Here is a 13,585-nt window from a genome sequence, read left to right on the forward strand (position 1 = left end):
ATTTTTCTCTCACCCCATAGAGAGAATGGCAATAGCCGGCTACGGAGGAGAAAGGGAGATAAATTCGGCCCGCCCCCCACAGCTGAGCTCCGCTCGCACGGTCAGACCTCAGTCGCAGGGACACTCGCATGACACTCTGCTCTACTGTACTGCCAGCGTGAGCCGAGTGTCATGCTAGGGGATCGCAGTAATCCCCGTGTGGCCCCGGCCTTAGATGTTTCTTCAAAAGTGGTGGATGACTTTGGTGAGAAGGGTCCCATGAGGTAGGAAAGCAAAAGGTGTTATAAACTTTTCCCAAAATGATTGTGATGGGATTTCGGGACTCCACAATTTAATAAGGTTTATCTATTTGCTCTTTATTCCCCATTCACAGTGGGTGGGAGGTAATTCAGTGATGGCGTACGCTCTGCCATTGGACAGCCGGATATGGCCATTTCTTCATGGTTATGTTAGGATATAAGTTATCATACATAAATGGTTATTTGAAAATTGAACCCTCATCCAGATGTGAAGGGAGTCTGTCACACCCAAAATCAGTATTATACATTTTATATTGTGCTATAGAGGACTTTGCCCATATAAAAATGATCGTAACCCCGTGTCTGTCACTGGTAGTGTGCCTGAGAAAATTATCCGCATGGAAATGAGGGAGCTTCAGTGTACCCTTAGTATGGTGAAGGGTTTAGTGCACCATTACACCCCCTCATTTTGCATGTTTGGGTCTTCCGCTCTTCTGAGTCTATGTGTGCACACTGACACTGACAGAGCCCAGGTGGTCCTATAGTTGTCACACTCCCATCTGGCTTCCCCTTTATGATGTATAAAATGTTTAATCTTGGAGGAGATGGACTCCCTTTGAGTAGGCCTGGTTGGGTGGTAAAAGGAACAACTCTGCAGTTTGTAACGCCTCCATAACGCTGTCTGTTTTTCAGTCTTTCCTTCCGCTGAATCCGCCTTGATAGTCTCCGCTCCTCCTTCTGAAACTGTCGAGCTGGGAAATGATGTCACGATACCTTGCACCTTCGAGGTGGAAAAAACTACAATAAACCTCCAGTATCTTGCCATTGTGTGGGAATTTCAGGGATCTGCGATCGTGAAGTTCGACAACAAAGGAGCCCAAAACCTCCCAAACAAATATATGAAGAACCCCGGCCCTGAAAATGGCGTGGCTGACTTGTACGTGAGAAATGCCTCTGTCAGCGACATTGGGACTTATAGGTGCACAGTAGTCTACTCTCCTGACACCGTTCACAAGGAGATTGATCTTAAACTTTATGGTAAGTTTTATCACAAAAGTACGTAAAGTAGTGATGCGCCCCTCACTACGATGGCGATGTACTAGAAGACATCTTTCTATATTACTGATTACGGCATTTACAAGGTTGTGGTCATTTCACTCCATACTTATTTTTGTCCTCCACAGCTCGTCCGTCTATCTCGAGTGTTGAGAAAGTTAATATAGGCCATGAGCAGGACCAGATCTCGTGCTCGGTGACCAGATTTTACCCAGGAAAGATCACGGTGGAGTTGGTAAAGGATGGGACGGTTGTGAACGTCTGCGGCTTATCCCGTTCTGATAAGAATAATGATGGCACTTTCTCCATGAATTGCACCTTGACATTACCGTCCACGGAGAAACCCAAATCCTTGTCATGTAGAGTCCTGCACGAATCCCTCCCGGAACCCATAAAACAAGACATCCGGCTCTTGTATAACGGTGAGCTTCACTATTAATTGCTCTCATTTCACGTTCTGCTGACTGAACAATATGCACAGTTTCTTTGTCGCTCTATTGGGAGACCCAGACAATTGGGGTGTATAGGCTATGCCTCCGGAGGCCGCACAAAGTATTACACTTAAAAGTGTTAAGCCCCTCCCCTTCTGCCTATACACCCCCCGTGCTCCCACGGGCTCCTCAGTTTTTTGCTTTGTGCGAAGGAGGTCAGACACGCACGCACAGCTCCATAGATGGGTCAGCAGCAGCTGCTGACCATGTCGGATGGAAGAAAAGTGGGCCCATATAGGGCCCCCAGCATGCTCCCTTCTCACCCCACTCTTGTCGGCGGTGTTGTAAGGTTGAGGTATCCATTGCGGGTACGGAGGCTGGAGCCCACATGCTGCTTTCCTTCCCCATCCCCCTCAGGGCTCTGGGTGAAGTGGGATCTTACCGGTCTCCAGGCACTGAGACCGTGCTCCATCCACAGCTCCTAAGACTCTGCTGGATAGGAGCCGGGTATCGTTCAGGGACATGGCCCTGCTACTTGAAGGTACTCTGTGTCCCTGTGGGGACCGCGCACAGCAACACTCCAGCATTGCTGGGTGTGCTAGTGCACCGGGGACCGCGGCGCTGACCGGGTTAATGTGCCATTACACACTCAGCGTCGCTGAGTGTGTTTATGTAGGGGGACTACCGTACTAACCGCCGCCGCCATGTTTTTAACACTGAGGCGCGGCTGGGACTTGTAGTGCGCCGGGGACTTCCGCGCGGCCGCGCTTTTATGGCAGCCGCGCTCATTACTTGAGTCCCCGGCTTGTACGGCCTAGTGTTTCCTCCTCCCGCCCACAGCCCTGACAGGCAGGGGAAGGGCGGGACGCTTTACAGACGAGCTGCAGTGAGGGCTGGAGCATGCTTTGCATACTCCACTCCCCTCACTGCACTGTGAGGCACCAGTTCCCGCACTTTCTAAGGGTCACACCCACGGCTTCCTCCTCTCTCAGGACGCCGGCAGCCGTGCCATTACACACTCAGCATCGCTGAGTGTGTTTATGTAGGGAGACTACCGCGCTGACCGCCGCCGCCATGTTTTGACACTGAGGCGCGGCTGGGACTTGTAGTGCGCCGGGGACTTCCGCGCGGCCGCGCTTTTACGGCGGCCGCGTTTATTACTCGAGTCCCCGGCTTTTGCGGCCTAGTCTTTCTTCCTCCCGCCCACAGCCCTGACAAGCAGGGGAAGGGCGGGACGCTGCACAGGATGAGCAGCACTGAGGGCTGGAGCATGCTTTGCATACTCCACCCCCCTCACTGTCCTCTCCTCAGAAGCCGGCAGCCATTCCTGTCAGCTCCTTGAATGCTGCAGAGGGGGACAAATTCTGACAGACCCAGGCAGGGACCCTGGTGGCCTCACAACCGCTTTATGCGGGGGGTATGCAGCATCTGTGGTGCTAGCCACATTTGTGCAGGAGTGTAATTTTAAATCATATGTTTATAAGATATGCTTTACACTGTATGGTGCACAGTTGATTCTGTATATATATTGTGTTGCTCAGGGAAGTCAACAGCATGGCGCCCATAAAAGGCAGGAGCGCCAAACCACAGGCTTACTATGCTGCCTGCGCCGCATGTACGACCCCTCTGCCGGCAGGATCCACTGAGCAATCCAGACCGGTATCTCAGCACAGGGGCACTGTTGAATCATTGCTCCCTGGCCCACCTCAGTTGGACCAGAGGTCTCCCCGGGGTGTCTCATAGATCCCAGAGTGAGGTCTCTGATACAGACCCCAGCCCCTGACCGTCTAAGCGAGCTCGCTGGGAAATTCCCTCGACATCTTCATATTGGTCAGGGTCTCAGCGGGGGGAATCCCTGGATGATGAAGCGGAGACAGCTGATCAGGATTCTGATCCTGAGGCCGCTCTCAATCTTGATACGCCTGACGGGGACGCCATAGTGAACGATCTTATAGCGTCTATCAATCAAAGATGCCACTCACAGGCAGATGGAGCTCTGGTTGAAATCCATCTATGAAGCTATCAGCGCTTCTTTTACAAGCATTTGCAGCCGTATGGGTGCTACAAGCTATCTCAGCAGGTCAAGCGCAAATTGACGCAGCCACACAGACGTCGGCATTTGCGTCTTACGCTATTAATGCTGTCCTGGACTCTGCGAGCCGTATGGCGGTTGCTTCCGCCAATTCGGTGGTACTCTGCAGGGCCTTGTGGCTACGGAACTGGAAGGCAGATTCTGCTTCCAAAAAAGCGTTTAACCAGTTTGACAATTGGTTTTTCTCCCTGGCCTTTTGCCTTGCCCATTTTTCTGTCCTTCCTTCAATCTGGACTGGAAAAGGGTTTGTCGCTCGGCTCCCTTAAGGGACAAGTCTCAGCGCTCTCTGTGTTTTTTCCAGTAGCGCCTAGCCAGACTTCCACAGGTACGCACGTTCCTGCAGGGGGTTGTCACATCGTTCATCCTTACAAGCGGCCGTTAGAACCCTGGGATCTGAACGGGGTGCTGATGGTTCTTCAGAAACCACCATTCGATCCAATAAGGGATATTTCTTTCTCACGCCTTTCGCAGAAAGTGATTTTCCTAGTACCAGTCACTTCACTTCGGAGAGTGTCTGAGCTAGCAATGTTGTCGTGCAAAGCCCCTTTCCTGGTGTTCACCAGGACAAGGTGGTTCTGCGTCCGGTTCTGGAATTTCTCCCAAGGGTGGTACCCCCCTTTCATCTCAATCAGGATATCTCCTTACCCTCTTTTTGTCATCATCCAGTTCACCAATGTGAAAAGGATTTGCACTGGTTAGATCTGGTGAGAGCACTCAGGCTCTACATTTCTCGTACGGCGCCCCTGCGCCGCTCGGATGCACTCTTTGTCCTTGTCGCTGGCCAGCGTAAAGGGTCACAGGCTTCCAAATCAACCCTGGCCCGGTGGATCAAGGAACCAATTCTCGAAGCTTACCGGGCTGCCGGTTCCCTCAGGGCTCTAGGCCCATTCTACCAGAGCCGGGGGCGCGTCCTGGGCTTTGAGGCACCAGGCTACGGGTCAGCAGGTGTGTCAGGCGGCTACCTGGTCGAGCCTGCACACTTTCACGAAACACTATCAGGTGCATACCTATGCTTCGGCGGATGCCAGCCTAGGTAGACGAGTCCTTCAGGCGGCGGTTGCCCACCTGTAGGAAGAGGCCGTTTTACGGCTCTCTTACGAGGTATTATTTTACCCACCCAGGGATTGCTTTTGGACATCCCAATTGTCTGGGTCTCCCAATAGAGCGACAAAGAAGGGAATTTTGTTTACTTACCGTAAATTCCTTTTCTTCTAGCTCTAATTGGGAGACCCAGCACCCGCCCCTGTTTTTTTGTGTACACATGTTGTTCATGTTGTTTGGTTTCAGTTCTCCGATATTCCTTCGGATTGAATCTACTTTACACCAGTTTATAATCTTTTCCTCCTTCTTGCTTTTGCACCAAAACTGAGGAGCCCGTGGGAGCACGGGGGGTGTATAGGCAGAAGGGGAGGGGCTTAACACTTTTAAGTGTAATACTTTGTGCGGCCTCCGGAGGCATAGCCTATACACCCCAATTGTCTGGGTCTCCCAATTAGAGCTAGAAGAAAAGGAATTTACGGTAAGTAAACAAAATTCCCTTCTTTGGCCTGAACTCTAAAATGTAAAAGTGTTATTTTATTTTTGCTTAATGTTTTGTTTTAAAAGAAAAAATAAAAAACATAAAAATTCCTGTTCATGCCTAAAAATGGAATGAAGCTTGAGAAGCGCAGCACCTTTTTGAAGGCCTGCACTGTATATAAATGATAAGATCAGATGGCACTCGCCCTCCCCGGGACTAGCACTGACTCTTACCGCTCCAACGCTACTCTAGTCTCTGTGTATTGGCAGCAGTGGTGACGTCACAACTACAGCACACATCACCGCTGCAGCCAATCACTGAGCTCAGCAGCTCATGATGTCTACATTCACAGTCACTTACACTTATATCTACTTTACAAAAATCACTACAATATCTCACTGCTTCAGTAAAGACCTCCGACATGTGACAGAAAGCACATATTCCCTGTTATTGGTACCAGAGATTGATTAGGATTGGTATTATTGTATGGCTCCATTCAGAAAAAGCATAAGCTAGAGTAAGGGGTACTTTACACGCTGCAACATCGCTAGCGATTGCTAGCGATATGCGCGATAGCACCCGCCCCCGTCATATGTGCGATATGTGGTGCTCGCTGCCTTAGTGAACATTATCGCTACGGCAGCGTCACACACACATTCCTGGTCAGCGACGTCACTGTAACCACCAAACAATCCCTCCCTCAAGGGGGAGGTGCGTTAGACGTCACTGCGGCGTCACTGAGCGGGCCGACCAATAGAAGCGGAGGGGCAGAGATGAGCGAGACGTAACATCCCGCCCACCTCCTTCCTTCCGCATTGCCGGTGGACGCAGGTAAGGAGGTAATCATCACTCTCGCGGTGTCACACACAGCGATGTGTGATGCCGCGGGAATGACGAACAACATCGTACCGGTGGCAGCAGCAATATTAAGGAAATGAGCGACGTGTCAACAATCACCGTTTTAGAACAATTTTGCGCTCGTTGATCGTCGCTCATTAGTGTTACATGCTGCGATGTCGCTACCAGCGCCGGATGTGCATCACTAACGACGTGACCCAGACGATATATCATTAGCGATGTCGCAGCGTTTAAAGCACCCCTCAGAATAAGCAATTACAATGGTCAGCTTAGTAATCTAACTCTGCTAACTGGGGAATAAAAAAGGCTTTTTCCTGTCTCAGACGGATATAGCTACCCACTTCTGACTGGTGCAGCGGGAGCTGTGCTGGGTCTCTAAGGCTAGTTTCACACTTGCGTTCAGCGCATTCCGTCGCTATGGAGAATAGCGCAGTCCGTTAACGCACTGCGCTATTCTCCATAGACTTGTATGGACGACGCACTGTAACGCAAGTGTCTGCGTTGCATCCGCTGACGACGCAGCGACGTTATTTTGACGCTGCGTCGAGCGGAAGGAACGCAGCATGTAACGTTTTTCTGCGCTTGGCGGAGTGTCAAAAAAACGCAATCTGCAGGAATCCGTTTGGCGTCCGTTGTTTTTATAATGGACGCCTATGGTGGCGGATTCCGTTAGAATGCGTTATTTGACGGATTCCGTTATCGCATTTGTCTTTACACAACTGCGCATGCTCTTTTTTTTTTTTTTTTTAATCACAAACTTTATTTTGGATCGCGGTGGCCGAACGTTCAGCTGAGCGACCGGCCGCCGGCATGCCCGGGCGCCGGCAAGTGACAGCGCTCAGCTGAGCGCCCGCCTGCTGGCTACTGTGAGTGATCGGCTGATCACCCGGCGGCCGGCTACTGTGAGTGATCGGCTGATCACCCGGCTACTGTGAGTGATCGGCTGATCACCCGGCGGCCGGCTACTGTTAGCGATCAGCTGATCGTTCACAATAGTCTGCCGACGGTAAAAAACACAAAACGGATTGCGTTGTTTTGCAGCATCCGTTGCATCCGTTGTGCCACTATATGCAACACATCCGTTGCATCCGTCACACAACGCAATGCAACGGATACCGTTCAACGCAAGTGTGAAACTAGCCTAACTCCCGTACAAAGAAATGGGAGCTACAGATGCAGCGAGTTCTGCTATTTCTGAAGCTCCTAAGTTATGGATTCAGTGTGGCTCACTGTGATTGTCTTAATGAGAATAAAAGAGTTTACAAGATATGTTTTTGCTAAAATAACACTATGCATCCGTGGCCACCCCCCCTCATCCTCACCTTCACCCCAGTCATTAACTGCACCACTGCCCCCCATGGTCTTTAATTGCACTAGGAGACCCAATTCATCTATTTAATTGCACCAGTGGCCATCCTCCCCCCAGTCATTTATTGCACCACTGGCTCCACTGGTCTTTAATTGTACCAGTAGCCCCTCCAGTCTCTTTAATTGCACCAGTGGCCCCTCCGGTCTCTTTAATTGCACCAGTGGCCCCTCCGGTCTCTTTAATTGCACCAGTGGCCCCTCCGGTCTCTTTAATTGCACCAGTGGCCCCTCCAGTCTCTTTAATTGCACCAGTGGCCCCTCCAGTCTCTTTAATTGCACCAGTGGCCCCTCCAGTCTCTTTAATTGCACCAGTAGCCCCTCCAGTCTCTTTAATTGCACCAGTGGCCCCTCCAGTCTCTTTAATTGCACCAGTGGCCCCTCCAGTCTCTTTAATTGCACCAGTGGCCCCTCCAGTCTCTTTAATTGCACCAGTAGCCCCTCCAGTCTCTTTAATTGCACTAGTGGCCCCTCCAGTCTCTTTAATTGCACCAGTAGCCCCTCCAGTCTCTTTAATTGCACCAGTGGCCCCGCCCGGTCTATAATTGCACCTTTGCCCCCCCCCCCCTTTCCCGGCCTTTAATTGCCTCTGTGTTTAGTATTATGAATGACTGGACTGTTAATATTTAAGATCGTCATATAATAATAAGATTGGTGATACCGGAGGTTTTATATGTAATCTTCATCTTTTATTTCCTCCAGATGACGGCGGTGATACCACCGGTGTGGTGGTGGGGGTGATTGTTGGAGTAGCCGTGTTAATTGTGTTATTGATCATTGCTGTGGTTTTATACAAGAAGAAATCAGGTACGTTACACAGACATCGCAGTGAATGAAAAGTAATAATGAGAGGGGGTCTCATGGTTACCCTCAAATATCTAATTATGTAGAATGTACAGTAACTACAAACTTTGTGTTAAAGGGTAACTGTACTTTCAAGTAACAAAAAAGAGCAAAAAATATCTTACCAACATTTGTAATGAAACACAATAGCAAAATTGCTTTTCTTTATCGTTCCTATGGGAGACCCAGACATTGGGTGTATAGCTTCTACCTCCGGAGGACACACAAAGTACTACACTCAAAAGTGTAGCTCCTCCCTCTGAGCTTATACACCCCCTGGAGAACCAGATCTAACCAGTTTGGTGCTTGGGAGTCCGGGCTTCGGGATCTGGAGGGCACACAAACCGCTCCAGCGGTCTGGTAAGCCACAACCTCTGGTTGTGGACCTTCTGTATATACTCTCTGGGGGTCATTCTGGCAGAGCCCTCACTCCAGCAGCATGTCTCACACGAGGAGCAAGGCTCCAAAGCTGTATTCAGTATGCACTGCATGTAAGCTCCTACTGCCGGAACCGAGCACCTATCCACATTGTGATGCCTGCTCTAACCTGACGTTGCCTCAGCCTGAAATCGCACCCCCAGGGGTCTCTCAGGCTGCTCCGGCTCCTGTGGCTGAACCCCCGGCTTGGGTAGAATCCTTAACCAGGTCTATCTCCCAGTCTTTTGCTGACTCCATGGGACATCTGTCCAGGACTTTGCTGAGCATGCATCAGCCCCCTTCACAGGGTGCCTCTGCTGCTAGGTCTCTCTCAGGACCGGAGCTCACAGAGGATTCATCATCTGGTCCCAGGCCCCGTCCTTCTAAAAAGAGACGCAGGGCTCCCTCTCCTTCGTCCCGCGGCTCGGTTTCAGAAGCTGACTCGCAGGATGAGGAGGATGCCTTTACTGGGGGCTCGGAGACTGCCTCCATGTGCCCCATTGGTCTGTCCGAAAGTGACTCAGATGTTAGTGATTTGATTGCGTCCATTAATTCTGTACTGGATCTCAATCCGCCAGTATCAGAGGAGCAACCCTCTCTGGCAGAAAAGCACCAGTTTACCTCGCCTAAGAGGACACTCCAGTTTTCAGGCCGCTGTGACCAATCCCAGGGCCTGTCCTGACAAACGCTTCCCTAAGCGTGGTTCTGATGACCGTTTTCCCTTTCCACCTGAGGTGGTCAAGGAGTGGGCTCATTCGCCAAAGGTAGACCCCCCGGTGTCTAGACTCTCAGCCCGGACCGTTATATCAGTGGCTGATGGCACCTCGCTTAAGGATTCCACTGACCGCCAGGTTGACCTTCTGGCCAAGTCCGTATATGAGGCGGCAGGGGCCTCGTTCGCCCCGACTTTTGCAGCAGTGTGGGCTGTCAAAGCCATCTCTGCTTCTCTAGAGGAGATGCATTCCCTCACTAAGGAATCTATGCCTGAGATGGTTGCCTTAACTTCCCAAGCTTCGGCTTTTTCATACTATGCCATGTCTACTATGCTGGAGGCTTCTCACCGCACTGCGGTTGCTTCGGCTAATTCCCTCGCTATCCGCAGGATCTTGTGGCTTTGAGAGTGGAAGGCAGATGCTTCTTCTAAGAAGTACCTTGCGGGGCTCCCTTTTGCTGGGTCCCGGCTGTTCGGAGAACAGCTGGATGAAATTATTAAGGAAGCTACTGGCGGGAAGAGTACTTCCATGCCACAAACCAAAACCAAGAAACCTGGGGCGTGGCCTGGACCTCATGTAGAGAGGAAGCAGCGTGGGTGAGCTCCTGCCTGGATCCTGAATTATCCTGCACACCGGCCTTGCTGACAGGCACTACCGACCCTGGAGGGCTGCAACACAACTTATAACACCCAGGGAAGCGAGCACAGCCAGGATATGCCGACCCGCAGCAGCAATAAAAGGGACAGAGACGCGCAGGAGCGTGCCTCTGAAGAATCCAATATGGCGCCGCCGGCATCCACACCATCCCGAGCTGGAGCAGTGGGAGTAGCAAGCAGGTTGGAGCGGTTTGCCAGAGTGGCCCCTGGCACAGAGCCTACCTGCAACGAGGCACCCGATGGCAGCGCTGAACGGGCCCTGGAGCAGGGAGAAAACATACCCGACAGTGAGACTGTGAGTACCCTGGGCCTTGCATGTTCAGCAGCACAAGGTATGCAGACACACAGGCCTGTGCTGGCAGAGGGAGGAGGGGGAGATGTGGAGCAAACAACACCTGTTTTCACTGAGGCCATACTGAGAGACATTCTGGCAGCAATTAACTCTTGCAATACCACATTGGCCACTCTAAGCAGCCAGATGGGAACTGTCACCTCAGATATGGCCTGTATTAAACGTGAGCTGCAAGGGGTGACTGTCAGAATGGGGGAGTTGGAGGAAAGAGTGAGTACAACAGAGGATAAATTACCACCAATGTCACGAGAGCTGGGAAGGCCACGCAAAATATCTCCACACTGCTAAACAAGGTGGATGATTTGGAAAATCGCTCCCGCAGAAGTAATTTGCGACTGGTGGGGGTCCCAGAGAGGATGGAGGGCAATGACCCACTGAATTTCTTTGAAAAATGGCTTAAAGACACCATGGGAAAAGACATACTATCCTCTTTCTTCACCATTGAAAGGGCGCACAGGGTCCCTGCGCGTGCCCCACAGCCGGGAGCACCCCCACGTCCTATTCTGATTAAACTACTGCACTATAAAGATAGGGACACTATCCTGCGCAGAGCCAGAGATATCAAAGAACTTGCAATTGATGGGAGGAAGATATCAATATTTCCTGATTTCTCCATGGAAGTGCAACGTAAAAGAGCGCAATTTATTGAGATCAAAAAACGACTGCGCAACCTGCAAGTGCCATATTCCATGATGTACCCTGCTAAGCTGCGGATTGCTGCGAACGGAGAGACTCATTTTTTTGATACGGCTGGGGCGGCATTGTCTTGGCTGGATATCAATGAGAGATCCCTGAGGAGGAAGAATACCTGAGATTTCCCTTTCTGCCGCCAGGCGTTGTTTTTGTTTGGGACGCTATGCTGGTGAGCTCATTACAGTTAAATTCATCTAGGATCCAGGTTGGGAGACGGCCGGTTCATTGTGGACACCCGCTGCATTAGCGAGTTGTGGACCCCCTCCCTGCATGGACTTGGGGCGTGTTTTTAGCCCTGATTCTCTCTATTTGGGAGAAATGTGTAAGATACACTTGATTTTGAGGGCAGGGGCACTGCGCACTGGTGTGCGGAGCCCTATCTCTCTCCTTGTTTTTCTTGTTTATTGTTGTATGATGCAATCTGTTTGGGAAGTGTGGTGTGCCTCAGTCGTGTCGCTCAACCTAATGTTTTTGAGAATCGGTGGAGAACGCCTCTCTCCTCCAGGTATGAAGTATCCGTCCGGATCATATCTTAGTCTACGCTTATGGCGACATCTTTAAATATTGTAGCGTGGAATGTTAGAGGGCTCGGAGATGCGAACAAAAGATGTGCTATATTTACTCACCTACAGAAACTTTTACCGGCTATTTTATGTCTCTCCGAGACCCACATGGTCAGGGATAATGTTCATTGGCTGAGGAAGGGATGGATCGCGCATGAATATCATTCCACATACTCGACCCATGCACGGGGTGTGAGTGTGTTGGTGCACAAATCCATCCCGTTCTCATGTACCAAATCAGTGATTGACCCGGGGGGCAGATTTGTATGTTTGCTTTGCACGCTGTATGGTATACAATTTATTCTAGTTGCGATATATATCCCTCCACCATATTCAGTCGAACCGGTAAAAAGGATATTGTCTATTTTAGATTCCCTTCCATCTGTGCCGACGCTTTTGATAGGGGATTTTAATAATTACTTACATCCCTATCTAGATAAGTTACACTCGGGAAACATATCGGAGAACGCCGCCCCGACTTCATTTGCTAGAATGCTAACGGAGCTGGGTTTTGTAGATCTTTGGCGTGCCCAACACCCCACAACCAAACAATTCTCCTGTTACTCTAGCTCCCACCACACCATGTCACGGATAGACCTGGCTATTGGAAACGCACTTATGGCCTCATATACACAAAAGGCGGCCTACCTACCTAGAAGCGTATCTGATCACTCACCATTACATGTTACGCTTGCATGGGGAAACCCCGTCACTCTGCCCAGGCCTATCTGGAAACTTAATCCCTTCTGGATCCAGCTTATTGGGGGATCTTTATATGATAACATTCTGAAATACTTTCATCTTAATGAGTGCTCTGCACCGCCACACATAGTTTGGGACTCTATGAAAGCTGTGGTAAGGGGCATATATATTAGAGAAATATGCATACGCAAAAATCAAACCAAATGTTACACCCAGAGTCTGATTCAGGAGGTATCTGATGCGGAGGCTGCGGTGGTGCTCAACCCGACAGTAGAAACTAAAAACGCTCTAGAGAAGGCACAGATGTCACTCAAAGAAAATCTCATGTCGGTGGCAGAAAATAAACGCTATTTCCTTAAACAAAATTATTTTATGGCGGGGGAGGGCGTGGGGCACCTACTGGCCACAGTCATTAGAGCACAGGAAGGATCTTCTTATATAAATAGGTTAAAGACGGAATCAGGTGACTTTGTAACAGAAAGCGAGGATATAATAAGAGAAATAAAGAGGTATTATATGCGGCTATACACATCAGACTGTGACCTCACGGAGACTGAGATTGAGCAGTATTTGGATGCTCTCTCTCTTCCTTCACTGAGTGATGTAAACAGGGAATTGCTGGACCGGGACATCTCATTGGAAGAACTGGAGGAAGCGCTTGGCCAGACACAAAATGAAAAAGCTCCGGGAACGGATGGCCTGCCTGGAGAGTTTTATAAAGCGTATGCACCCTTACTGCTACCCAAACTACTTAAGGTATTTGAAGAGGCTGAAAGGCAGAGGGTCCTCCCGCCCTCTATGAGGGAAGCCTTAATAGTCTTAATATTAAAACCTGGAAAAGATCCAGAGATCCCGGATTCGTATCGCCCAATCTCTCTCCTACAAACAGACATTAAATTGCTGGCCAAGGTGCTCGCCAATAGGATGTCCCGAGTCATCTCATCTATAGTGCAGAGTGATCAGACAGGCTTCATTCCATGCAGAGCCACATCTATGAATCTCAGGAAATTATATTTGGGAATTCAACATAGTTCTGAGGTACCGGGGGAAAGGGCAATTTTGTCATTAGACGCCGCTAAGGCGTTC

At 50.1% G+C, this 13,585-nt stretch overlaps 1 protein-coding gene across 2 annotated transcripts in view; it reads left to right on the forward strand.

The window, feature by feature from the left end:
- LOC142245628 (uncharacterized) overlaps positions 1 to 13,585 on the forward strand; it is a 124,675-nt gene that overhangs the window by 22,328 nt on the left and 88,762 nt on the right. For both annotated transcript variants that reach the window (XM_075318518.1, XM_075318517.1), the window contains 3 exons: positions 933 to 1,277; positions 1,424 to 1,717; positions 8,263 to 8,367. In XM_075318518.1, coding sequence (XP_075174633.1) covers positions 933 to 1,277; positions 1,424 to 1,717; positions 8,263 to 8,367 — 744 coding nt within the window. The remainder of the gene's footprint in view (positions 1 to 932; positions 1,278 to 1,423; positions 1,718 to 8,262; positions 8,368 to 13,585) is intronic.

The sequence above is a fragment of the Anomaloglossus baeobatrachus genome, chromosome 7 (genome assembly GCF_048569485.1).
Source record: "Anomaloglossus baeobatrachus isolate aAnoBae1 chromosome 7, aAnoBae1.hap1, whole genome shotgun sequence".
NCBI lineage: Eukaryota > Metazoa > Chordata > Amphibia > Anura > Aromobatidae > Anomaloglossus > Anomaloglossus baeobatrachus.